The sequence below is a fragment of the Staurois parvus genome, unplaced genomic scaffold, assembly GCF_062004578.1.
Source record: "Staurois parvus isolate SC_StPar_1 unplaced genomic scaffold, SC_StPar_1.0 ptg000254l, whole genome shotgun sequence".
NCBI classification, from domain to species: Eukaryota; Metazoa; Chordata; class Amphibia; order Anura; family Ranidae; genus Staurois; species Staurois parvus.
Window position 1 is genome coordinate 2,492,873 of NW_028318050.1, and position 27,453 is coordinate 2,520,325.

Sequence of the window (27,453 nt, forward strand, 5' to 3'; positions counted from 1 at the left end):
CCGCCATCAGAGAGGGGACCACTGGGATGGGATGCAGAGCAGCAGGGGCGGCTATGTCTGTCCCCTCCACTTCAGCGGATCCTCCATTTGAAGAAAAAATAGACAAGATCAGAAAAATCATATTCAGTAAGTAGTCTGTGTGTTCAGTTGTGATCGGCTCTTTACATTTTTTTGGACCTTATTGTGACTTTATTCTTTTACTTCACTTAGGTACCCGCGACATATATATGGTAAGAATATTTACAATAACCAATTGAGTATAAAATACCAGCCTTCTCCATATGTAATAGGAGATTCTCCACTTAAATCAACTGCAAGACATTAAAATTATGGTTATATTAACCCCTCGCCCTCCAGAGGATTTCCCCCCCCCCCCCCCCCTGACCAGGCCATTTTTTGCAATACGACACTGCGTTATTTTAACAGACAATTGCGATGCAACGCTGCACCCAAATGAAATTGATGTCCTTTTTTCCCCACAAATAGAACTTTCTTACGGGGGTATTTGATCGTTTCTCCGGTTTTTATTTTTTGCGCTATAAACAAGAAAAGATCAACAATTTTGAAAATAAGAAATTACAGAAAATCCTCCTGCGCTAAAAATGGGGCCCTAACACTCAAGCTTCTGACACTAACCTCTTACCTAAATGAGTGGAATGATAAATATATAAAGCAGTGCAGCGTTCAGAATAAATCAATATAAATAACACATCAATTGATATTGCAAAAAAAACACAGGGGTTAAACTATTACACAGTGCAACACGTGAATTCCCAGCGGGAATAACAGTGTAAAAGTGATCAGTGTCCTAACTGACACTCGTGAAAACTAGTAAAACGTAATACATACAAAAATCACCACGATGATGAATACAACACAATAAATTAAATAAATGTCCAAAGAGCTTAAATTAAGATATTCACGCAGGTGCTGCTATGTGTTCACTCCGTGCAAATCCTTAGTGGCCAAAGTGCCCCCTCACCTCCTTAAATCGACCCTGCAGGGTCAGCTCACCCTGAGTGTTAAACCACTCTGGATGGCAACAGGATACTTTTCAAATCCACTCCCACGTACTCCGATCCTTCCATACGCAGCCCTGTCAGCAGTATCCCTTAAAAGAAGCCCATTATGCTGTTGAGTCTGAAGCGCCTTTTCGAAGCCCCGGCAGAATCCATCAGAGATCCTAGTCATGGGAATTCTGCAGTATGAAAAGTTCTCCCACCATCACAGTTGGGCGGACAAAGCTTCTGTCCCAAACCAAGGTGAGAAATCAGGATTTTCCGGGTAGACGGTATTGAGTGTCAAAGGGAACTTGGGATGTTAGCAGAGCAGTGTGGGATTGTACTGAAAAAAAGATTCGGGCTTGTACACATTTGATATGTACAAGCCCGAATCTTTGTGCCAGCCACAAATACGGTCCATCCGTGACACCGATGTTGTCTTTAATATTGGTGCTGGTGGCATCTTATGGCACTTTTTTTGCAAATTAAAAGAAATTTAGCAGTTTTGTGTTTTGTAGATTTAATTGATTTCTACTTTTTTTTTAAACAAATTGTATCTTGTTTTTTTTGGGGCGGGCGGGTGGGGGCGCAAGTAGCTGGTCTTGCCTATTAGTCTAGCACCGGCCCTGCGTATACGTACTGTATACAAATGTATTAGTAGTTACTTCTGTGGGATGATGGGACATTTGTATAGCAAATTTTTACAAATAAATCCCTAACATCCCATACACACAATGAGACTATCGGACGAATGATCATCCGTTTTTTTTTTTTGCATGCTAGTCTCACATCGAAGGATAATTTGGAAGTGATAAACTGTATTTGTATTGTACTTTTGAATAAAAACTGTATGGATTGAATGAAAATTGTACGATCTAGAACTTTTTGTAAGATTTTCTGATCATGTATATGGGGCTTAACACTCCGTCCACCCCTCGCTGCTTACAGCTCTTAGAAATTCCCATTGTGAGATCTCTCCGGCAGCATTCATATTCTCGTCCACCATGGGATATTTTTGCTTTCACTATATTCTACAACAGTGTTTCTGAACCTTTTTTCAGTCAAGGCACCCTTTAAAATGATGGACAGTCTTGAGGCCCCCCAGTCTAAAATGTGAAAACCTATTCTAATAGTTTTATATAACGCAGCAACATCCACACATGTAGGACACCCAACATTAGAGGGTATTTATTCTTCCAAATCAAATACACTTTTGCACACTGGTACTGACTAGTATTCCAGTGTTTCCCTTCTCCCTCAGTTTTTCTCCATCACTGAGCTAATGTCACCCCAGCACTGATGGAGAGGGGCAGGGGGGAGGGTCAAACAAGGATGCTGTGCAGGGCTGGAAGGTCATAATGGCGCACAATGAAAACCTGGGGCTTTGTGTAACTAAAAGGCCGTCTTGTTCCACCCGCTGGCTTGTATACGAGTTTTGGGCAGTTTTTAGACATTTTGTCAGGGCACCCCTGAAGAAACCTCAAGGCACCCCAGGGTGCCTGGGCACCTTGGATGAGAAAGGCTGTTCTAGATTGAACCACAAATCCAACAGGGTGATCAGGACCCCCTCATCTTGTAAAGAGGGGGGGGGTAACCAGGTTGTTTGAAGTCCTGTAGCTTCCTTTTTAAGATGCGGGACGATCTGACCAAAGCTCAAAGACAGCAAGGACAGGAGCACGGGATCCCAATTACAATTCTCAATTTTTTTAAATAAAAATGTTAAAAAGCACACTTACAGCTAGGTAACTGTACATCGGCATGAAGTGTGGGGACGGGGATGTCACATCAGAGAGACTATACACAGGTTTGAGGTTTGACAAAGAAGGAAACTCCCTTGAAACACATTATCACCCCTTCTGATTTACGTACGGTGGTGTTGGACGCTGCATGTGGCTGACAACTGGCTATGCACTCAGCGGTCCCTCTAGGTTGGCATTGGGGTTGTGAGCCGCCGCCGGTGTGTACGGCCTCACTGATGTGAAATCCCGATCTCTACACTTCCTGCTGATGTACAGGTACCTACTGTAGATGTAAGTGTGTTTTATCATTTTAATAAAATGCTATTGTGAATTTTAATTGGGAACCCGCTGACAGCTGATGAGTCATCGGTTGTTAAAGATGCGGCGGACGGCTTCCCGGTCCGCTCCTTAGCAACCAGCTATTGTTCAAGACATGGATGGCTGCTGGCTCCATAAATTTGCATCTGAACAGCTGGTGTGGAAATTCGTGAATATGGATGGGACATTCCCACCGGAATTGCCTTAGGCAAATCCCTTTGTATCCCAAACAATTCTTCTGGCAATTGGAGCTGCAATCTTACTTGGTCTACCTGTGCTTGGCTTGGTATCAAGAGGTCCCTGAACTTTCTACTTCTTAGTGGAAGTGATGACTGGCATATTCAAGGCTTTGGACATCCTTGGACATCCTTTTCCATCTTTATAAAGTTCCATTACCTTGTTACGCGGGACTTTTGACAGTTCTTTTCTGATCCCCATGGCTCAGTATCTAGCCTAGTCAGTGCTTCCATGTAAGAGCTAACAAACTCATTGACTATTTATACACAGACCCTAATTGCAATTTAAAAAGCCACAGATGTGGGACATTAAGCTCTAATTGGCATTTTAACCCGTGTGTGTCACCTTGTGTGTCTGTACCAAGGCCAAACATTCCAGGGGGCGGGGAGTTCTGATCCAGGGGTGGAGACTTCTGATCTGGGCCATTTGGGTGATTTCTGTTATCATTATGATTTAAAAAGGAGCCAAACAACTATTTGATAATAAATGGCTTCATATGATCATCATCCTTCAATAAAAGAGCATTTTGTGGCATGATCAGTCATATTTTCAATATCAATGCCAAAATTTCACAATTTCTGCCAGGGGATGGAAACTTTTGAGCATAACTGTATATACCGCCATTTGTAGATGCAATAACTTTTATGTAAACCAATTAATTTACACGTATTGGGAAGTTTTTTTAGCAAAGACGTGGAGTAGAAAACATTTTGGCATAAATTTATAATGACATTTGATTTTTACAATTTTTTTTACTGGATATGTTTTATAGCAAAAACTCAAAAATATATAAATTTATTTTCAAAATTATATAAAACAGTGTAGCGCTCACTATCAAACCTCAAACCTGTGTATGGTCTCACTGACGTGATATCCCGGTCCCCACACAGTTACCTAGCTGTAAGTGTGCTTTTTTTGGACATTGGAATCTGGGATTTGTGCACTGGGGTGGTTTGTCTTCTTTTTTCCTTTACAAGATGAGGGGGTCCTGATCACCCTGTTGGATTTGTGGTTCAATCTAGAACAGCCTTTCTCATCCAAGGTGCCCAGGCACCCCGGGGTGCCTTGAGGTTTCTTCAGGCGTGCCCTGACAAAATGTCTAAAAACTGCCCAAAACTCGTATACAAGCCAGCGGGTGGAACAAGCTGGCCTTTTAGTTACACAAAGGCCCAGGTTTTCATTGTGCGCCATTACAACCTTCCAGCCCTGTACAGCATCCTAGTTTGAGCCTCCCCCCTGCCCCTCTCCATCAGTGCTGGGGTGACATTAGCTCAGTGATGGAGAAAAACTGAGGGAGAAGGGAAACACTGGAATACTAGTCAGTACCAGTGTGCAAAAGTGTATTTGCTTTGGAAGAATAAATCCCCTCTAATGTTGGGTGTCCTACATGTGTGGATGTTGCTGCGTTAGATAAAACTATTAGAATAGGTTTTCACATTTTAGACTGGGGGGCCTCAAGACTGTCCATCATTTTAAAGGGTGCCTTGACTGAAAAAAGGTTGGGAAACACTGTTGTAGAATATAGTGAAAGCAAAAATATCCCATGGTGGACAAGAATATGAATGCTGCCGGAGAGATCTCACAATGGGAATTTCTAAGAGATGTAAGCAGCGAGGGGTGGACGGAGTGTTAAGCCCCATATACATGATCAGAAAATCGTACAAAAAGTACCAGATCATATGGTTTTCATTCAATCCATACAGTTTTCGTTCAAAAATACAATACAAATACAATTTATCACTTCCGAATTATCTTTCCATATGAGGCTAGCATGCAAAAAAAAACAGGCGATCATTCGTCCGATAGTCTCATCGTGTGTATGGGACGTTAGGGATTTATTTGTAAAAATTTGCTATGCAAATGTCCCATCATCCCACAGAAGTTACTACTAATACGTTTGTATACAGTACGTATACGCAGGGCCGGTGCTAGACTATTAATCAAGATCAGCTACTTGCGCCCCCCCCAAAAAAAAACAAGATACAATTTGTTTTAAAAAAAAGTAGAACTCAATTAAATCTACAAAACACGAAACTGCTAAATTTCTTTTAATTTGCAAAAAAAGTGCCATAAGATGCCACCAGCACCAATATTAACCAGTTGCCAACAGCAGATAGCCGAATGACAGCTGCACTGCGGCCGGCCAGTTCTGGGAGGGTGTCATAAGACGCCCTTCCAGAACGCGCTCTCGGCGCGCACCCAGCGATCCCCTTGATTGCTGTGTCCTACGGACACAGCTGATCACGTGATGTGGTAAAAGGCCAATCACAGCAGCCTTTTACAACGTGATCAGCCGTGTCCAATGACACGCAGATCACCAGGAAATGCAATTGTCGGTTCTCGGCTGCACTTTTCTCACGCTGTCAGATCGTGAGGAAAGTACTGCCGAGAACCGGCAGTTGTTAGAGCGGGGATCGGCACCGATGATCAGTGCCCTGATGATCGGTGCCTAGCAGTGCCACCCACAAGTTCCGCCCACCTGTGCCCAGCAGTGCGCCCACTAACTCCGCCCACCTGTGCCCAGCAGTGCACCCACCTGTGCCCACCCACCAGTGCCATCCACCTGTGCCCACCAGTGCCCATCAGTGCAGCCCAGCAGTGCTGCCAGTCAGTGGCACCAGTCAGTGCCCAGCGGTTGTGCCAGTCAGTGCCCAGCAGTGATGCCAGTCAGTGCCACCTATCAAAGCTGTCTATCAGTACTCATCATCAGTGTCGCCTATCAGTGCCACCTATCCGTGACACATCATTAGTGCCGCCTATCAGTGCCGCCTATCCGTGACACCTCATTAGTGCTGCCTATCATTGTCCTTCAGTGCTGCCTATCAGTGCCCATCAGTGCTGCCTATCAGTGCTGCCTATCAGTGCCCTTCAGTGTTGCCTATCAGTGCCCATCAGTGCAGCCTATCAGTGCCGCCTATCAGTGCCTATCAGTGCTGCCTTATCAACGCACATCAGTGAAGGAGAAAAATTACCTGTTTGAAAAATTTATAATAGAAACAAAGAAACTTTTTTTTTTCAAAATTTTTGCATTTTTTTGTTTATAGCGAAAAAAGTAAAGCGCCCAGCAGTGATTAAATACCACCAAAAGAAAGCTCTATTTGTGAGAAAAAAATGATAAAAATTTCATATGGGTACAATGTTGTATGACCGCGCAATTGTCAATCAAAGTGCGACAGCGCTGAAAGCTGAAAATTGGCCTGGTAAAGAAGGGGGTATAAGTGCCCGGCAGGCAAGGGGTTAAAGACAACATCGGTGTCACGGAAGGACTGTATCTGTGGCTGGCAGTGGCAGGGTGACAGTTGCAGTGAGTGGAGGATGATGGATCCACACTCTGACAGATCCCAGGCTGGAATTCCCCAGGCAATGGGGGGAGGTGAAACGCTGTGACAACAGGCACCTGAATTGAGCGATCCCACACAGTGACAGATCCGACAAAACACACCACCACCAACACTGACACAGATCAGCAGGCCCAGCAGGCACTAGAAGAGCAGGTTGTGGGATTGTGATGATGTCATCACTCACTGACACATTGCACATGTGATGGATGTCCTACCGGCCGGGTCACACTCACACAGACACAAGACATCAGAGTCAGACATTACTTTCCTCCACTGGCACAGCTTCACCTCCGCTGATGAATGGGAACCTGAAGGGCTGGATCTCCACAGTAATCAGTAACCGCCAGCCGACTTGCAGTAAGGGACTGAGTCTGAGAGGAACACTGGAAGGGGTGGCAGCTCAGCTGCTACACTGACCCCAGACACCAGGCATCTTCCTCTGTCCTGTCTTCCACTCCTCCCCTCAGATGAAGGATCATTCATGAAATGGCGGCATCGCACACAGATATGGTGCCTGCCTGTGCTGCGCCCAGGTGCCCCTAGGTGGCAGTGCGCCCTAGGTGGCTGCGTAGTTTGCCTAGTGGAAGCACCGGCCCTGCGTATACATAGATAACGCTGTGGTTGTCAAGTGGTTTACCCGGGTTATGGCTGAAGAAATGACCATGGTACCGTTTTTTTCAGTGAATGGATGGCTTTCATATGAAAGTGGTCCTAGTGGCCCTTGAGCCACTGGATTTCTTTCCAGAGTGGTGGAAGGGGGCGCCCCCCCCCACCTCCCGCGGCTCGCTGGTGTTTCTTGGGTTTACTGTTAATGCCGGACAGCCAGAGAAATGCAACCTCCTCAGGATGGCGGCGATGAAATATTCTATGGTCTTTGATCGCCTCTATCATGACGGTGGACCGGAACGACGTCATGACGTTACATCCAGTCGGCGGTGGAAGTAAACAAATGTTTTTCTTTTTCAAAGCAACAGTTAAAACATTTTTTTTTAAACTTTTGCTTTTAGAGGTAAAGAAGAGGTTTGGGGTCTGTTTGACCTCAGATCTCTTCTTAAAGAGGACCTGTCATGTATATTTCTTTTACAAGGGATGTTTACATTTCTTGTATTAGGAATAAAAGTGATAAAAAAAAAAATTAAAGGGACAGTAAAAAAAAAAAAAAAAAAATTGCCCCCATCCCACCGTGCTCATGTGCAGAAGTGAACCCATACGTCAATTGTGTGCGCATATGTAAATGGTGTTTGCAGCGCACATGTGAGGAATCGCCGCCATCGTTAGAGTGAGAGCAATAAATCCAGCGCTAGACCTCCTCTGTAACTCTGAACTGGTATTCTGTACCTATGGAGATTGTACCGTAGTTTGTCGCCATTCCACAATTGTGCGCAATTTGAAAGTGTGACATGTTAGCCATTTTCTCGCCGTAACATCCGCTTTTATATTTTGCAAAAAAATGGGGTAAATATTGTGTTTTGGTTTCTTTAACCACTTGCCCTCCAGAGGATTTACCCCCCTTAATGACCACGCCTCTTTTTGCTACTCGGCGCTGCACTAATTCAACTGATAATTGCGCGGTCATGCAATGCTGCACCCAAACTAAATTTACGTCCTTTTTTTCACACAAATAGAGCCTTTTTTCGGTGTAATTTGATCACCTGTGCGCTTTTTATTTTTCACGCTATAAAAACAAAAAAAGGCCAAAAATTTTGAAGAAAAACAATATTTTTTACTTTCAGCTATAAAAAATATATAGTAAACTCAAAGTTGGTTATAAATTTAGGCCAAAATGTATTCTGCTCCATGTTTATGGTAAAAAAAATCCCAATAATTGTATATTGATTGCTTTGTGTGGAAGTTATAGCGTCTACAAACTATGGGATAGATACTGCAATTTACGCCATTTTTTTGCTATACAGCGCTGCGCTAGTTTAACGGACAATTGCGCGGTCATGCAATGCGGTACATAAATGAAAGTTACATCCTTTTTTTCCCACAAATTGAGCTTTCTTTTGGTGGTATTTGATCGCCTGTGCAGTTTTTATTTTTTGCGCTATAAAAAAAAGGCTGACAATTTTGAGGAAAAAAAGCAATATTTGGGACTTTTTGCTATAAAACATGTCCAGTAAAAAAAATGCAAAAATCAAATTTAGTCATAAATTTATGCCAAAATGCATTCTGCGACATGTCTTTGCTAAAAAAAAACCCCAATACGTGTAAATTAATTGGTTTACGTGAAAGTTATAGCGTTTACAAATGGCGGGAAAGATACTGGGATTTTTAGGTTTTTTTTTATACTAATAATGGTGGCGATCAGGGACTTATGGCCGGACTGCGGCGGACATTCTGACATTGGGGGGTACTGACTTGGGGTCACTGACATCCCCAGTGACACCAATACAGTGATCAGTGCAAAAAAAAAAAACACTGACACTGTACTAATGGCACTGGGGAGGAAGGGGTTAACATTATTATTCAGGGAAGGGTTATCTGTGTGAGGGGGAGTGTTTTACTAGGGGGGGTGTGTACTGCAGGGAACACCGCTGATCGGGAGAAACTCTTCTGTCCTGATCAGCTTGTCCTGGAGTTGTCAGGGAACTGACAGAAAGCACAGCTACTGCAGCTCTGCTCTCTGTCAGCGATTGCCGCCGATCAGCGGGACATAGCCGGTAACGACCGGCTTTGACTCGGCGACTGACATCCACGGCTGTGATCGGCGGGACAGGTAGGGCGGCGGCGCGCCTCGCGCGCCCCCCTACCCGTTTACAAAACGCACGTTTTAAAACGTGGTTTTGCCCAGCCGTGCCGCCCTGCCGCCGTATTTCTGCAGTGGCTGGGCGGCATGTGGTTAATTCATTAAAGTGTGTTTCTTTCCAAAAAATAGTGTTTCAACTACTTGCCTACTGGGCACTTCTACCCCCTTCCTGCCCAGGCCACTTTTCAGCTTTCAGTGCTGTCGCAGTTTGAATGACAATTACGCGGTCATGCATCACTGTACCCATAGGAAATCTGTATAATTTTTTTCACACAAATAGAGCTTTCTTTTGGTGGTATTTAATGGCCACTGGGGTTTTTTTTTTATTTTTTGCAGTATAAATGAAAAAAGAGCAAAAAATTTAAAAAAAAGGTTCCCTTTGTTTCTAATATAACATTTTGCAAACAGGTAATTTTTCTCCTTCGTTAATGTGCGTTGATGAGGCTGCACTGATAGGCAGCACTGATGTGTGGCACTGCTGGATAGCACTGATGGGCAATACTGCTGGGCACTGATGGGTGACACTGCCTGGGCACTGATAAGTGGGACTGCTGGGCACTGATGGGCGACACTGAAAATCATCTTTCAGCTATAGCGCGGTTGGGAAGAGGTTAAAAAGCACTGTTCAAACACCATGTGACATACAAAATTGCAACGATCGCCATTTCATTCTCTAGGGTGTTTGCTAAGAAATATCTAATGTTTGGGGATTATAAGTAATTTTCTAGCAAGAAATATCAATTTAAACAAAACGTCCCGGAAAATATTTGGTCCTCAAGCGATATAAACATTCCGGGTGTTATTCGTTACTTTTGTGTGAATCAGGAAACATCTGCAAAGCAGTTTTTGTTTTCTTTTTGTCAATATAGACCGACCCCTAATAGTGACCCCAGGATTGCTGGAACCCGCCGCATTGTGAGATTTGTAGTCATGGATTTAGTGTAATGTACAATCATTTCTCTTCTTGCTGTTATCTAATGATTATTGTTTTGTATCTTTCATTATATAGGGGTATCTTCCAGGATATCAGCCAGTTGGGATCTTTTCAAGGTCATCAGAGAGTGACTATGAATGGCTTATCAACCGACTAAAATCGGAGCCCTTCTATATCAAAGAGGTAACCGTCCTTCCTCACTACATCTCCAACAATGGATGGCGGCAGTTCAGGGAGGCCGTCTCTCGGTGCACGTTCGGTATTTTGTATCACACCAAGAAAAGAGGACGAATCAACATTGTGGACGTCACCGGCTCTGTATATGATGAGGAGCTGAAATATCTGTGTGAGCGCCTAGGTAAGAGGTCATCATATACAGTGAGGAACAGAAGTATTTGAGCACTCTGCGATTTTGCAAGTTCTCCCACTTAGAAATCATGGAGGGGTCTGACATTCACATTGTAGGTGCATTCCCACTCTGACAGACAGAATTTAAAAAACAAATTCAGGGAATCACATTGTATGATTTGTAAAGAATGTATTTGTCTCGCACGGCTGAACAGAAGTATTTGAACCCCTGAGAAGATCCGTGTTAATATTTGGTACAGAAGCCTTTGTTTGCAATTACAGAGGTCAGACGTTTCCTGTAGTCCTTGGCCAGGTTAGCACTGCGACAGGGATTTTGGCCCACTCCTCCATATAGATCTCCTCTAGATCTTTCAGGTTTCGGGGCTGTCGCTGAGCAACACGGAGTTTCAGCTCCCTCCAAAGATGTTCTATTGGATTTAGGTGTGGAGACTGGCTAGGCCACTCCAGAACCTTGATATGCTTCTTACGGGGCCACTCCTTGGTTCTCCTGGCTGTGTGCTTCGGATCGTTGTCATGTTGGAAGACCCAGCCACGACCCATCTTCAATGCTCTGACTGAGGGAAGGAGGTTGTTGCTGAAAATCTCACAATAAATGGCCCCATTCATCCTCACCTTAATACAGTGCAGTCGTCCTGTCCCCTTCGCAGAAAAGCACCCCCAAAGCATGATGTTACCACCCCCATGCTTCACAGTAGGGATGGTGTTCTTGGGATGCAACTCATCCTTCTTTTTCCTCCAAACACGACGAGTGAAGTTTAGACCAAAAAGTTCTACTTTGGTCTCATCTGACCACATGACTTTCTCCCATGCCTCCTCTGAATCATCCAGATGGTCATTGGAAAACTTCAGACGGGCCTGGACATGTGATGACTTGAGCAGGGGAACCTTCCGTGCAATGCATGTGTCAGGGCTCCCAGGTATGACCAGAGGTGTGTGACTGATGCAGGGAAACGCAGACTTCAGATATGGGATAAACAATATAATTTATTAACACTAACAATACAAACATAAACGCAGTGCAATACTAAACATAATACAGTGCAAACAAACCCAACCAACCACCCACAGATAACAGTACATACAAGCAAGCGTCGTCAGGCAGGCCGGGTCAATATCAATTGGGCAGGTAGGTACAGGGGGAGCAAGCGGAGAATGGTCAGGGTCACAGGCCAGGTTCAGCAGGTAGCAAGCAGCGTAGTACAGAGGGTCAGGCAGAGGGATGGTCAGGGTCACAAGCCAGGGATCAGAACAGGTAGCAAGCAGCGTAGTACAGAGGGTCAGGCAGAGGGATGGTCAGGGTCACAAGCCAGGGATCAGGACAGGTAGCAAGCAGCGTAGTACAGAGGGTCAGCAAAGGAACAGAAACAGGATGCAGGACAGATACAGGGCCCAGGACAAACACACACCAAGGCAGAGTCTGTGGGTCTGGCCATCCCTTAAATACCCCAGCATAATCAGTTACAGGTGTTAGCTGGCTGCAAAGTTGAGTCTCTGATTGCTGGGAGCACCCGCTGGCCAGCCCTGGTACTGCAGATCAAAAGGCAGGTGAGTCCCACCATTGCTGGCCAGTCCATTCCTGACAGTACCCCCCCCCTCAAGGAGCGGCCTCAGGACGCTCCAAACAGTCCTAGCTGAGAAAAATGTTCCACCGCCCGGGTCTGGTAACTGGCGGGATATCAAAGACTGGCACACCTGGCAGGACTCCGGGCAGCGGTACACCGGGCAGAGGCACATCGGGCTGGACACCGGGCAGAGGCACATCGGGCTGGACACCGGGCAGAGGCACATCGGGCAGAGGCACACTGGGCTGGACTCCGGGCAGAGGCACACCAGGCTGGACTCCGGGCAGAGGCACACCGGGCAGAGGCACACCGGGCAGAGGCACATCGGGCAGAGGCACATCGGGCAGAGGCACATCGGGCAAGACTCCGGGCAGAGGCACATCGGGCAGGACTCCGGGCAGAGGCACATCGGGCAGGACTCCGGGCAGAGGCACATCGGGCAGGACTCCGGGCAGAGGCACATCGGATTACCAGGCGAAGCAGCAGGCAGCGGGTCACCGGGCGGAGCAGCAGGCACCGGGCCCCCAGGCGGAGCAGCAGGCACCGGGCCCCCAGGCGGAGCAGCAGGCACCGGGCCCCCAGGCGGGGCGACCGGCATCGGGCCCCCAGGCGGGGCGGCAGGCGCCGGGCCCCCAGGAGGGGCGACAGGCATCGGGCCCCCAGGCGGGGCGACAGGCATCTGGCCCCCAGGCGGGGCGACAGGCATCTGGCCCCCAAGCGGGGCGACAGGCATCGGGCCCCAGGCGGGGCGACAGGCATCGGGCCCCCAGGCGGGGCGACAGGCATCGGGCCCCCAGGAGGGGCGACAGGCATCGGGCCCCCAGGCGGGGCGGCGGGCGCCGGACCCCCAGGTGGAGCGACAGGTCTCGGGCCCTCAGGTGGAGCGGCGGGCGCCGGACCCCCAGGTGGAGCGACAGGTCTCGGGCCCTCAGGCGGAGAGGCGGGCGCCGGACCCCCAGGTGGAGCGACAGGTCTCGGGTCCTCAGGCGGAGCGGCGGGCGCCGGACCCCCAGGTGGAGCGACAGGTCTCGGGCCCCCAGGCGGAGCGACAGGTCTCGGGCCCTCAGGCGGAGCGGCGGGCGCCGGACCCCCAGGTGGAGCGACAGGTCTCGGGCCCCCAGGCGGAGCGACAGGTCTCGGGCCCTCAGGCGGAGCGGCGGGCGCCGGACCCCCAGATGGAGCGACAGGTCTCGGGCCCTCAGGCGGAGCGGCGGGCGCCAGACACCCAGGTGGAGCGACAGGTCTCGGGCCCTCAGGCGGAGCGGCAGGCGCCGGACCCCCAGGTGGAGCGACAGGTCTCGGGCCCCCAGGCGGAGCGACAGGTCTCGGGCCCCCAGGCGGAGCAGCGGGCGCCGGACCCCCAGGTGGAGCGACTGGTCTCGGGCCCTCAGGCAGAGCGGCGGGCGCCGGACCCCCAGATGGAGCGACAGCTCTCGGGCCCTCAGGCGGAGCGGTGGGTGCCGGACCCCCAGGTGGAGCGACAGGTCTCGGGCCCTCAGGCGGAGCGACGGGCGCCGGACCCCCAGGTGGAGCGACAGGTCTCGGGCCCCCAGGCGGAGCGACAGGTCTCGGGCCCCCAGGCGGAGCAGCGGGCGCCGGACCCCCAGGTGGAGCGACAGGTCTCGGGCCCTCAGGTGGAGCGGCGGGCGCCAGACACCCAGGTGGAGCGACAGTTCTCGGGCCCTCAGGCGGAGCGGCAGGCGCCGGACCCCCAGGTGGAGCGACAGGTCTCGGGCCCTCAGGCGGAGCGACAGGTCTCGGGCCCTCAGGCGGAGCGGCGGGCGCCGGACCCCCAGATGGAGCGACAGGTCTCGGGCTCTCAGGCGGAGCGGCGGGCGCCGGACCCCCAGGTGGAGCGACAGGTCTCGGGCCCTCAGGCGGAGCGGCGGGCGCCGGACCCCAGGTGGAGCGACAGGTCTCGGGCCCCCAGGCGGAGCGACAGGTCTCGGGTCCCCAGGCGGAGCAGCGGGCGCCGGACCCCCAGGTGGAGCGACAGGTCTCGGGCCCTCAGGCGGAGCGACAGGTCTCGGGCCCTCAGGCGGAGCGGCGGGCGCCGGACCCCCAGATGGAGCGACAGGTCTCGGGCTCTCAGGCGGAGCGGCGGGCGCCGGACCCCCAGGTGGAGCGACAGGTCTCGGGCCCTCAGGCGGAGCGGCGGGCGCCGGACCCCAGGTGGAGCGACAGGTCTCGGGCCCCCAGGCGGAGCGACAGGTCTCGGGCCCCCAGGCGGAGCAGCGGGCGCCGGACCCCCAGGTGGAGCGACAGGTCTCGGGCCCTCAGGCGGAGCGGCGGGCGCCGAGTCACCAGGCACGACAGTGGGCTCCGAGTCAACTGGTATGACCGCGGGCACTGGGTCAGACATTGGATCGTCTGACTGGACAGCGGGCATCAGGTCACCAGGCATCAAGTCATTTGGCTCGACAGCGAGCACCGCGTCATCTGGCAAGGCAGTGGGCTCCGAGTCAACTGGCATGACCGCGGGCACTGGGGCAGACATTGAATCGTCTGACTGGACAGCGGGCATCGGGTCACCAGGCATCAGGTCATTTGGCTCAACAGCGGGCACCGCGTCATCTGGCAAGGCAGTGGGCTCCGAGTCAACAGGCACGACAGTGGGCACCGGGTCATCAGGTACCGGATTGTCTGGCTCGACAGCGGGCATCGGGTCACCAGGTATGACAGCGGGCACTGGGTCACCAGGCATCAGGTCATTTGGCTTGCCAGCGGGCACCACGTCATCTGGCAAGGCAGTGGGCACCGGGTCACCAGGCATTGGATCGTCTGGCTCGACAGCGGGCATCGGGTCACCAGGTATGACAGCGGGCACTGGGTCACCAGGCATCAGGTCATTTGGCTCGCCAGCGGGCACCGCGTCATCTGGCAAGGCAGTGGGCACCGAGTCACCAGGTACGACAGCGGGCTCTGAGTCAATTGGCACGACAGCGGGCACCGGATCAGGTACCGGATCATCTGGATCAACAGCGGGCATCGAGTCAACTGGCCTAATAGGATCGTCAGGCTGGATCAGTTCATCATGCTGGGTAGAGGCATCAGGCTGAATGCCGGCGTCCGGCTGAGTAGAGGCTTCAGGCAGAGTAGAGGCTTCAGGCCGCGTACAGGCATCAGGCCGCGTAGAGGATTCAGGCCGCGTAGAGGATTCAGGCTGAACCACAGAAGGCAGGTTCACCGGTTTGGATACTGGCAGGATGGTATTGGTTGGAAAGAATTTTCGCTTTTTTCTGGTTTTAACTACTGGAGCACTGCAAGTAAACGCAGGTCTGCAAACGAATGGAGCAGCTGGAGACAGAGAAGAACTGGAGGATGGAACAGGAGAGGGAGCAGTTGCTACAGAGGGCTCTTTTACAGGGTTAAAGGCAGGATAGGTGCAGCGAGTGGGAACAGGGTACTGACATGCGGTAGATAGCCAAGTATACTGGGCTGTAACTGGAGGAGCTGGTGGGAATACTGTTGGGAGTTAGAAGCAGGACTGGGTCTTTGTAAGCTGACTGAGGCTGGGTGCAACAAGTCTGTCCATGTCTGCAGTATGGGTTGAACAAAGCTGAGCTTACACAAAGTCTGTCTGACCAAAGACTGCACTGCGTTTATACAATCTCTTAGTGTCTGTGGTGAACATGTGGAATAACGCTCCAGAAAGTAACCCACATCATCCTCTAATAACCACACCAGGGACTCTACCTGGTCGGCACTAAATGGCGGCAAAAATTCATCCCTGCATTCGGGGGTACCAGACCAAACCAACTCAGCACAAACCTCAATCAATGGCTGCACCTCAGAGAACTCTGTGCCCTGATCTACTAGAACATGAGCGATCCATATACATTCTAGCAGTTGATCCCGGGGATACTCCTTCAGAGTCTGATAAGCATACTCCCTGTCATCAAACACTAGCAGATATAAATACACAACCTCATCCAGATCCATCCTTCCCATCAACAAACCAAGATGGCTTCCCTGTGCAGCCACTTCTGGTCAGGATTGGCCTTGGTGTAATGTCAGGGCTCCCAGGTGTGACCAGAGATGTGTGACTGACGCAGGGAAACGCAGACCTCAGATATGTTATAAACAATGTAATTTATTAACACTAACAATACAAACATAAACGCAGTGCAATACTAAACATAACACAGTGCAAACAAACCAAACCAACCACCCACAGATAACAGTACATACAAGCAAGCGTAGTCAGGCAGGCCGGGTCAATATCAATTGGGCAGGTAGGTACAGGGGGAGTAAGCGGAGAATGGTCGGGGTCACAGGCCAGGTTCAGCAGGTAGCAAGCAGCGTAGTACAGAGGGTCAGGCAGAGGGATGGTCAGGGTCACAAGCCAGGGATCAGAACAGGTAGCAAGCAGCGTAGTACAGAGGGTCAGGCAGAGGGATGGTCAGGGTCACAAGCCAGGGATCAGGACAGGTAGCAAGCAGCGTAGTACAGAGGGTCAGCAAAGGAACAGAAACAGGATGCAGGACAGATACAGGGCCCAGGACAAACACACACCAAGGCAGAGTCTGTGGGTCTGGCCATCCCTTAAATACCCCAGCATAATCAGTTACAGGTGTTAGCTGGCTGCAAAGTTGAGTCTCTGATTGCTGGGAGCACCCGCTGGCCAGCCCTGGTACTGCAGATCAAAAGGCAGGTGAGTCCCACCATTGCTGGCCAGTCCATTCCTGACAGCATGATTGGAAACCATGACGGCGTAGTGTTCTACCGACAGTGACCTTTGAAACTGTGGTCCCAGCTCTCTTCATGTCATTGACCAGCTCCTCCCTTGTAGTTCTGGGCTGATTCCTCACCTTTCTTATCATCAGTGATACCCCACGAGGTGACATCTTGCATGGAGCCCCAGTCCAAGGGAGACTGACAGTCGTCTTTAGCCTCTTCCATTTTTTAACAATTGCTCCAACAGTTGATCTATTTTCACCAAGCTGCTTGGCAATTGCCCCGTAGCCCTTTCCAACCTTGTGGAGGTCCACAATTTTGTCTCTGGTGTCCTTTGACAGCTCTTTGGTCTTGCCCATGGTAGTAGTTGGCGTCTGACTGACTGTGGGGTGGACAGGTGTCTTTAAAGAGCTCAGACAGGTGATACTAAGTGAGATGAATGAGTGGAGTAGAGGTGGACTTTTTAAAGGCGCAGTAACAGGTCTTTGAGAGCCAGAATTCTTGCTGTTTCTCAGGTGTTCAAATACTTCTGTTCAGCCGTGCGAGACAAATACATTCTTTACAAATCATACAATGGGATTTCCTGAATTTTTTTTTTAAATTCTGTCTCTCAGAGTGGGAATGCACCTACAATGTGAATGTCAGACCCTCCATGATTTCTAAGTGGGAGAACTTGCAAAATCGCAGGGGGTTCAAATACTTCTGTTCCTCACTTTATGTGGCTGATTCATAACACAGACGGCTACATGGGCTGATGTTCCATCATGTATGATTCGGGTAGTAGGGTTCATCACTGCCCATCCCCCACACACAATCATGGCCAAACATCTTGTCCCCCCGGCATTTGTCAGATAACGCCCCACTTCACCCAGAAAATTGCTGCAATGACAAATGTTCCGGCATTCTGGTGTCATTTCTTGTGTTTGTATTGTATGACACCAAAAAGTGGAGAAACAACAAGCCAAATCTGACACCTTCCACATAAAACTACAAAAATGGACCCCAAATATCCTACTACCCCAACTACTACACCTCCTACTACCCCAACTACTACACCTCCTACTACCCCAACTACTACACCTCCTACTACCCCAACTACTACACCTCCTACTACCCCAACTACTACACCTCCTACTATACCTCCTACTGACCCAACTACTACACCTCCTACTACCCCAACTACTACTATTCCTACTACACCTCATACTACCCCAACTACTGCACCTCCTACTACACCTCCTACTTCCCCAACTACTACACCTCCTACTGGCCCAACTACTATTATTCTTACTACACCTCCTACTACCCCAACTACTACACCTCCTACTACACCTCCTACTTCCCCAACTACTACACCTCCTACTACCCAAACTGCTACACCTCCTACTGACCCAACTGCTATTATTCCTACTACACCTCCTACTACCCCAACTACTACTATTCCTACTACACCTCCTACTACCCCAACTACTACACCTCCTACTACCCCAACTACTACTATTCCTACTACACCTCCTACTACCCCAACTACTGCACCTCCTACTACACCTCCTACTTCCCCAACTACTACTATTCCTACTACACCTCCTACTACCCCAACTACTGCACCTCCTACTACACCTCCTACTACCCAAACTACTACACCTCCTACTGGCCCAACTACTATTATTCTTACTACACCTTCTACTACCCCAACTACTACTATTCCTACTACACCTCCTACTACCCAAACTACTACACCTCCTACTACACTTCCTACTGACCCAACTGCTATTATTCCTACTATACCTCCTACTACCCCAACTACTACACCTCCTACTACCCAAACTACTACACCTCCTACTGGCCCAACTACTATTATTCTTATTACACCTTCTACTACCCCAACTACTACACCTCCTACTACCCAAACTACTACACCTCCTACTGGCCCAACTACTATTATTCCTACTACACCTTCTCCTACCCCAACTACTACTATTCCTACTACACCTCCTACTACCCAAACTACTACACCTCCTACTACACCTCCTACTGACCCAACTGCTATTATTCCTACTATACCTCCTACTACCCCAACTACTACTATTCCTACTATACCTCCTACTACCCCAACTACTACACCTCCTACTACCCCAACTACTACTATTCCCACTACACCTCCTACTACCCCAACTACTACTATTCCTACTACACCTCCTACTATCTCTGCTGCCTCACTCATCCCATGTAAATATTCTTCCATGGATGTCTGTATTGGATGTAACGTGATGTCTTTATATACAGGGAAGGAGAAGGTGATTGTGGTTGTTGATGATCTGGAGGACACCAGTAGTAAGGAGAAGGCCCGGATCCTGGAGGCACAGCCCAGTATTGGAATGTTGGCCAAGGATCTTTTTCTATTCAAAGAAGTTGAAAAACAAAACAAAATATAGCCCATTGTAAAGTAACACAGAGGATATAACACACAGCACACATACACTGTTGTTGGAAATGTATTTGTCCATTCATTAGGAAAGATGGAATATTACCTCAATACTGTACTAATTAGTGATGGTCTGAACACCCCCCTGTTCTGTTCGAACATCCGAACCTACAAAATGGTCGACCGCGAGCTTTGAACACGAACCGAACACCCGAGTGGTATCTTCCTGCATCTGAGTATGTGGTGAGATCCCGCTCAGCTCCTACAATCCGGCATGAGTTCTGTGATGAAGTCTATGATTTTAGTAGTGAGATCTTCATTCATGTTCCAGCTGTCGGTGGGGTTCCCCGCTGTCAGCTGAACGTAAAAAGAATTGTCGGCATTGTCTGATGATAAAAAAAAATGAAAAAAAAAAACCATACCAAGTCCTTCTAGCCTGGCATGATTTTGAGGGGAACCCCCACGCCAAAATGTTTTTTAAATGGTATGGGGATCCCCCCCAAATTCCATACCAGTCCCTTATCCAAGCATGCAGCCCAGCAGGTCAGGAAAGGGGGGGGGCGAGTGAGCACCCCCCTGCTAAACTATTCCAAGCTACATTTCCTCAACATAGGGGGTGCTTTGGGATGGGGGTGCCCCCCCCCCCCAAAGCACCTTGTCCCCATGTTGATGTGGCCACGGCCTCTTTTGGCCAGGGTTGTGGGGGTCTGTGGGTGGGAGGCATATCGGAATCTGGAAGCTCCCATTAACAATGGTGCCCCCAGATCCCGCCCCCCCCCCCATGTGATTAAGTATGCGGTAAGAAAAGGCAGACACTCTTTGACAAGTCCTTTATTAAAAATAAAAATGTAAAATGTCCCCTGAAGTAGATCCAACATCAATCATGATGCCCGCCACCGCTACCCGAAAAAAGAAAAAAACACCCCCCCGCTCCCCTCGCAACGCTGGCTCCCAGCCATCTGACAACTGAGCCCCCGATGACAGTTCTTATATACTGTCATGACATCACAAGGGGGCAGGGTCACCTCTGCCCCTTTGTGATATTATCCTATTTTGTGATTGGCCAAAGCATTGCACCTGACCAGTGGTCAGGTGCATTGCTTTGACCAATCACAGTGCACAGTCAGGGCGCAGTGCATTGTGGGGCGCGGCGGGCGAACATCCCACCGAATGGCTTATGTTCTTGTTCATGTTCGACTCACACATGCAGCCCATCCCTATACTAATGTCTTCCAGCTGAGCTCCAGGGACAACACGGTCCAATTTATATATATTCCTCAGTAGCAACAAAAATATATCTTGATATATCCACTTTATGTGCATCAAATGCCTTTACAAACCCAGATATTATCTTGTAAACGTAGCAGTGACATCATCACTGCGCTGTATATAGCTTGTGCAGCAAGCAGAGTTGTGGGAGGGGCCAAGCATCCTGCCTGAAGAGAAGTACAGGAGGGGGCGGAGACAAGACCAGTTCCCCTGCACAAGTTGAGGGAGCAGCAGTGAGCGGTCTTTATTCCAGGAAGTCTCCCCCTGGATGACGGCACAGATCTGGAGGAAGTACACAAAGATCCCCGAGATTCAGGAAGAAGACACGAGGAATGGATGGAGATTTACTGATCCTGAAATTCAGCTTTCACTGCGGACAGTACATGAACATGTCACATTATAAACCTCCAGAGAGGAGTCAGGTCTGCCAGGGGTCCAAATACCTACCAGACGTGTGCAGAACAATCGGGTTTGGTTTCCTTTCCATTCGTTATTCAAATCGTTTTGTTTTGTTAAATTTGTTTAATTCATTTTCAGACTTCATTTCCTTTTCAAATTATATTCAAATTTAATTCGACTGAATTCAAAAAATTTAAATCAGCATTCAACTTTTAATTTATTCTATATGAAATTCTAATTTCCAAAGACAGTTATATTTTTTTTTGTATTTTATTATATTCCAGTTTGTTTTTTTTTCTATTCTATTCTCTTATTTTCTACTCTATTCTAATCTATTCACATTTAATTTTTTTCTATTTTAAATTTTAATTTTCAAAGATGGTTATATTCTATTCTACTCTATTCTATTGAATTCTATTCTATTGTATCTTCTATTCTAATTCAAGTTTATTCAATTTAAAATTTAAATTTTGAAAGACAGTTATATTTTTCTATGTTATTCTATTTTTTTCTATTCTAATTTTTTTCTTTTCAATTCTCTTATTTTCAGACAGTTATATTCTATTTCATTGTATTCTAGTTTATAGTTTTTTTCTATTCTATTTTCTTTTGTATTCTATTCTAATCTATTCAAACTTGAATTTATTCTATTTGAAATTTGAATTTCAGAAGATGTTACATTTTATTTCATTTTATTCTATTCTAATGCATTCTATTCCATTGTTGATTCTTTTTTATTCTACTTCAATTTTTTTCAATTCAAATTTAAAATTTTGAAGACAGTTATATTCTTTCTATTCTATTAGGTTTTTTCTATTCTATTCTACTCTATTCAAATCTATTGCAGTCAAATTTGAATTTATTCTATTCAAAATTAAACTTTCTGAAGATTGGTATATTCTTTCTATTTTATTGTTTTATATTGTTTGCTTCTATTCTATTTTTTCTATTCTTTTAAATTCTATTCTTTTCTATTCTATTCTAGTGTTTCATTTTCTATTCTATTATTTTCCATTCTATTATTTTCCTATTCATATTTGAGTTGAATTTGATTCAAATTTCATCCCTTTCATGCTTGAAAACAAACAGAAGCGTTGGCCCATTGTCGGCATGTAAACAGAGATTGCACCATGTATGGGAGGTATCCTCACAAACATCAGATGGAGGGCAGTAATTCTAGCACTAGACATCCTGTTTAAATCTAATATGATACCTAGTAATTCTTTTAAACATCACCTATGGATATTAAAGATTTACGTAGTGCGTGTGCAATTTAAAGCATGTCATGTTTGGTTTCTGTTTACTCGGCATAACATTCTCTTTTATATTTTATCAAAAAATTGGGAAATACATTGTATTTTTGTGCATAAAAATAAAAAAATATTTTTGTAATTGTGTGACATAAAAAATGTAAACACCCACCGTTTTATTCTCTATATAATGTGTGAGGTTTCAAAGTCATTTTCTAGCAAAAAAAAGTTGTTTTTTGTGTATGGAAAAAAGTGTCAGTGGTCTTCAAGTGGTTAGAAGATTGGGTGATGTGTGGCAGAAGCTTCTATTGTTAGCCCTGAAATGCCAGGATTTTCCTTTGGAAAATGAAGAAAAGAAATTAAAATTTATTTTTGTTTTTCTTTTTCAAAACACTGTGACAAAAAAAAATTAGATCTAAAAAATACTCACCATGTCTCATCAAATTTCTTGGGGTGTCTACTTTCCAAAAAGTGGTCATTTCTGGGGTGTTTGTACTATCCTGGCCTCCGAAACTGTGACAGGTAGTGAGGAAGTGATATGAGAAAATATACCCTTTGAAATCGTGACGGTGGTCATTGGGGGTCTGTATGTGGCTAGGCTGCCAACAAGTCTCTCACATGTGGTATCCCCATATTTGGGAGAAGTAGCAGAATGTGTTTTGGGGTGTAACTCCACATATAGCCATGACATGCAAGAGCAATATATCATTTAGAGTGACAACTTTGTTTATAAAAAAATAATGTTTTGTCATTTTCCTAAAAATTTTGGCAAAAAATAAAATCTTCCATGGACTCAACATTCCTCTCAGCAAATTCCTTGTGGTGTCTACTTTCCAAAAAGTGTGTTTGTGCTGCCCTGGCATTTTAGCACCTCAAGAAATGTGATGGGCAGTCAAAGTAAAAGCTGTGTATATTCCGGTATCTATACCATAGTTTGTAGACGCTATAAATTCCACACAAACCAGTTAATATACACTTATTGGGATTTTATTTTTACCAAAGACATGCAGCGGAATACATTTTGGCCTAAATTTATGACTAAATTCAAGTTTATTAGATATTTTTTTATATCAGAAAGTAGACAATGTTTAATTTATATCGCAAATAATAAAAATCCCAGTGGTGATCAAATACCACCAAAAGAAAGCTCTATTTGTGTGAAAAAAACACATATGTACATTTTGTTTGGGTGCAGCGTTGCATGACCGCCCAATTACCAGTTGAAATAGCGCAGCGCTGAATAGCACAATTTGGCCTGGTCAGGAAGGGGGGTAAATCCTCAGGAGGGCAAGTGATTAAACAAATTTTAACATTACACAAAGGTAAGTCGTGAACACAAAAAATGCTGTTTTTTTTTAAATGATTTAATTTATTGAGGGAAAAAAAGCTGTCCAAACCTGCCTGGCTCCACGTGAAAAAGTAATTACTCCCTAAACCTCCTGCTGCATAATCCGAGTGGCAAGTCCTCCAGGTCCTGAAGCTGCAAAGCAGCACCAGACCATCACACTTCCACCACCATGTCTGATTGTTGGGATGATGTTCTTTTTATGAAATGTTGTGTTAGTTTTATACCAGATGTAACGGGACGCACACCTTCCAAAAAGTCAAATAGTCCAACTTTTGTCTCATCAGTCCACTTAATATTTTCAGTAACGTTTTGGGGATAATCAAGATGTGTTTTGGCAAATGTGAGATGAGCCTTTGTGCTTTTGGTCAGCGATGGCTTTGGTCTTGGAACTTTCCCATGGTGGCCATGTTTGCTTGGTCTCTTTCTTATTGCTGAATCATGAGCACTCCCCTGAGGCAAGTGAGACCTGCAATTATTTAGATGATGTTCTGAGTTCTTTTTTGACCTGCTGGATAAGTAGTTGTGCTCATGAAGGAATTTTGGTAGGCCAGCACCACTGTTCCAATTTTGTGGATAATGGATGTCTCCATGGTTCGCTGGAGTCCCAAAATCTTAGAAATGGCCTTGTAACCCTTCCCAGATGGATACATGTCATTTAATTTGTATCTCATCAGTTTTTTTATTTCTTTAGATCGTGGCATGATGTGTTGCTTTTTGAGATCTTGCTTCACTATGTCAGACATCTTATATATAAGTGATTTCTTGATTCAACAGCTCTGGCAGTAATCAGGCCTGGGTGTGGCAAGTGATATTTAACTCAACTTTCCAAATAATGTGGCTAATCACAGTTCATTCATGATTTAGCAAAGGGGGGTGTACTTTTTCAAATAGGGCCAGGCAGTTTTAGACAGCTTTTTTTTTCCTTTAATAAATTAAATCATCATTGAAAAATGTGCATTTTGTATTTACTCGGGTTATTGTCGTGTCATATTAAAATGTGTTTGATGTTCTGAATCATTTAAGTGTGACAAATATGCAAAAAAGAAAAATCAGGAAGGGGGCAAATACTTTTTCACAGCACCATATGTGTCTTTGAATACATAGTTGTTTACAGGCATATTAGAAGAGGAGCGTTTACAGGCAGAGAATGTTTACAGGCAGAGAACGTTTACAGGCAGAGAACGTTTACAGGCAGAGAACGTTTACAGGCAGAGAATGAGGAACATTCAGGAGAGGAGCTTTTGGGCAGAAAACACATGGAATGCACACAAACACACATAACGCTAGGTACATTTAGGTGCATTCCCACATTTGCTCGTTAATGCATTCTAATGGCCAGAATGAATTAAAAACGTGGATGCCTCCGCAAAAAAAAAAAGAAAAAAGAGAGCCGCGGGAGAGTTCCTTCTGGTGTAGGGGTTCAACATGTAACTGGATAAAATATAGGAGAAGGTAAAATGCAGAGGTGACCCTCTGACATCTGTGGGGTTGCTGAGCTCCCTAATGGGGGATCCGACAGCCTGGAGAGAAAGCCTGAAGGGAATACGGCTCTCCCTGTGCAGAGTAAGGTTGCAGTCGATGATCGGTATGGAGATCTGGACGATCCTACACTCTGCGGTCTCAGGATTCCTCTGTGTTCACAGTGTGAGGTCTCTGAGTCCTCTAATATGGGAAAGTGGTGTCTGCAGAGGCACCTGGTTGTGTAGGAGAATCTGAGAAGTGGATTGTTGCTCACAGAATATTCCTGTATAAAACACTGTCAATGTGCGGTGCCACAAAACGCGATGACGGTGTTTATTACTATTCTGTGAACAATAAATATCACATCTATGAAGAATCCATTTCTCATCTTCTCTTTCACATTTGATTGCCTTTGCTGACACCACTTTCCCATTTTTTAAGGGTTAAAGACCTCCTACTCAGAATAAATGAATATTCTGGCCAATAGAATGTATAATCATTGTAAAGTGCAGCGTAAACTGTTGGCGCTATATAAATCCTTTATAACAATAAATCGCACATATGTGTGGATTTGCAAAAACATTAAAATGTTGAAAAAAAAAAGAAAACATTTTTTAAAAATTGGAAAAAAATATTTCTTTAATTATTTTATATACTCTCACCAGTCAGTGTCCCTGATCACCACCACACCAGTCATAGGATGACGCTGTACTGCACTGGTGACAGGATGTAAACAAATTGTGAAAAACAATTATTGAATTTCTTTATATTCCAAAAGAAAAGTGACAAAAATTTACAGCTTCAAAAAACTCACCATGCCACTTACTAAATACCTTGGACCGTCTACTTTCCAAAAAGGGGTCATTTTGGGGGATGTTTGTACTGTCGTGGCATTTTTTGAACGTTATGAAATGAGATCGCCCATCAATACATCAGGATTGATCGATTTTCAGATATATATCCTTCAGAAGTCACCTAATTAGTAAATAGAGTCCCCCTGTGTGTCATGTGATCTCAGTATAAATCCAGCTGTTCTGTGAAGCCCTCAGAGGTTTGTTAGAGAACATTAGTGAACAAACAGCATCATGAAGACCAAGGAACACACCAGACAGGTCAGGGATAAAGTTGTGAAGATGCTTAAAGCAGGGTTAGGTTATAAATAAATATCCCAAGCTTTGAACATCTCACAGAGCACTGTTCAATCCATCATCCAAAAATGGAAAGAGTATGGCACAACTGCAAACCTACCAAGACATGGCCGTCCACCTAAACGGACAGGCTGGGCAAGGATAGCATTCATCAGAGAAGCAGCCAAGAGGCCCATGATAACTCTGGAGGAGCTACAGAGATCCACAGCTCAAGTCGGAGAATCTGTCCACAGGACAACTATTAGTCGTACAATCCATAAATATGGCCTTTATGGAAGAGTGGCAAGAAGAAAGCCATTGTTGAAAGAAAGCCATAAGAAGTCCCGTTTTCAGTTTACGAGAAGCCATGTTTGGGACACGGCAAACATGTGGAAGAAGGGACTCTGGTCAGAGGAGACCAAAATGAAACTTTTTGGCCTAAAAGCAAAACACTATGTGTGGAAGAAAACTAACGCTGCACATCACCCTGAACACACCATCCCCACCGTGAAACATGGTGGTGGCAGTATCATGTGGTGGGGATGCTTTTCTTCAGCAGGGACAGGGATGCTGGTCAGAGTTGATGGGAAGATGGATGGAGCCAAATACAGGGCAATCTTAGACAAAAACCTGTTAGAGTCTGCAAAAGACTTGAGACCGGGGCGGAGGTTCCCCTTCCAGCAGGACAACAACCCAAAACATCCAGCCAGAGCTACAATGGAATGGTGTAGATCAAAGCATAGTCATGTGTTGGAATGGCCCAAAGTCCAGACCTAAATCCAATTGAGAATCTGTGGCAAGACTTGAAAATTGCTGTTCCCAGATGCTTTCCATCCAATCTGACAGAGCTTGAGCGATTCTGCAAAGCAGAATGAGCAGAAATATCCCTCTCTAGATGTGCAAAGCTGGGAGAGACGTCCCCAAAATGACTTGCAGCTGGAATTGCAGTTCTACAAAGTTGGTCCCACTAGCATATGTAAACATAGAGTGAGAGCAATAATTCTAGCATCAGACCTCCTGTGTAACTCCAAACTGGTAACCCGTAAAGGCTTTTAAAGCGTCACCTATGGAGATTTTTAAGTACCGTAGTTTGTCACCATTCTTCAATTGTAAAGCATGACACGTTGGGTATCTATTTACTTGGTGTAATAATAGCTTTTATATTTTACCAAGCAATTGGGTATTTCATGTTTGTCTGTTTATTAAAATCAAAACTAATTTTAAAAAAAATAGCGTTTGAAAAACCA

General features: G+C 46.4%; 1 protein-coding gene across 1 annotated transcript; it reads left to right on the top strand.

Annotated features, from left to right (window-relative positions):
* LOC149459584 (uncharacterized) lies at nucleotides 1-23,067 on the top strand. The gene is made up of 4 exons (XM_089680945.1): nucleotides 1-126; nucleotides 211-230; nucleotides 10,395-10,677; nucleotides 19,214-23,067. Exons 1-4 carry the CDS (start codon nucleotides 27-29, stop codon nucleotides 19,360-19,362), a joined length of 552 nt encoding a protein of 183 aa, XP_089537071.1. The 5' UTR covers nucleotides 1-26; the 3' UTR covers nucleotides 19,363-23,067.
* The last annotated feature ends 4,386 nt before the right edge of the window (nucleotides 23,068-27,453 follow it).

Excerpts from the sequence above, each read along its gene's own strand:
- LOC149459584 (XM_089680945.1), top strand. The coding sequence starts at position 27 with ATGGGATGCAGAGCAGCAGGGGCGGCTATGTCTGTCCCCTCCACTTCA. Across the intron at positions 127-210 it reads GATCAGAAAAATCATATTCA|GTACCCGCGACATATATATG; the intron begins GTAAGTAGTCTG and ends TACTTCACTTAG. Across the intron at positions 231-10,394 it reads GTACCCGCGACATATATATG|GGGTATCTTCCAGGATATCA; the intron begins GTAAGAATATTT and ends TTCATTATATAG.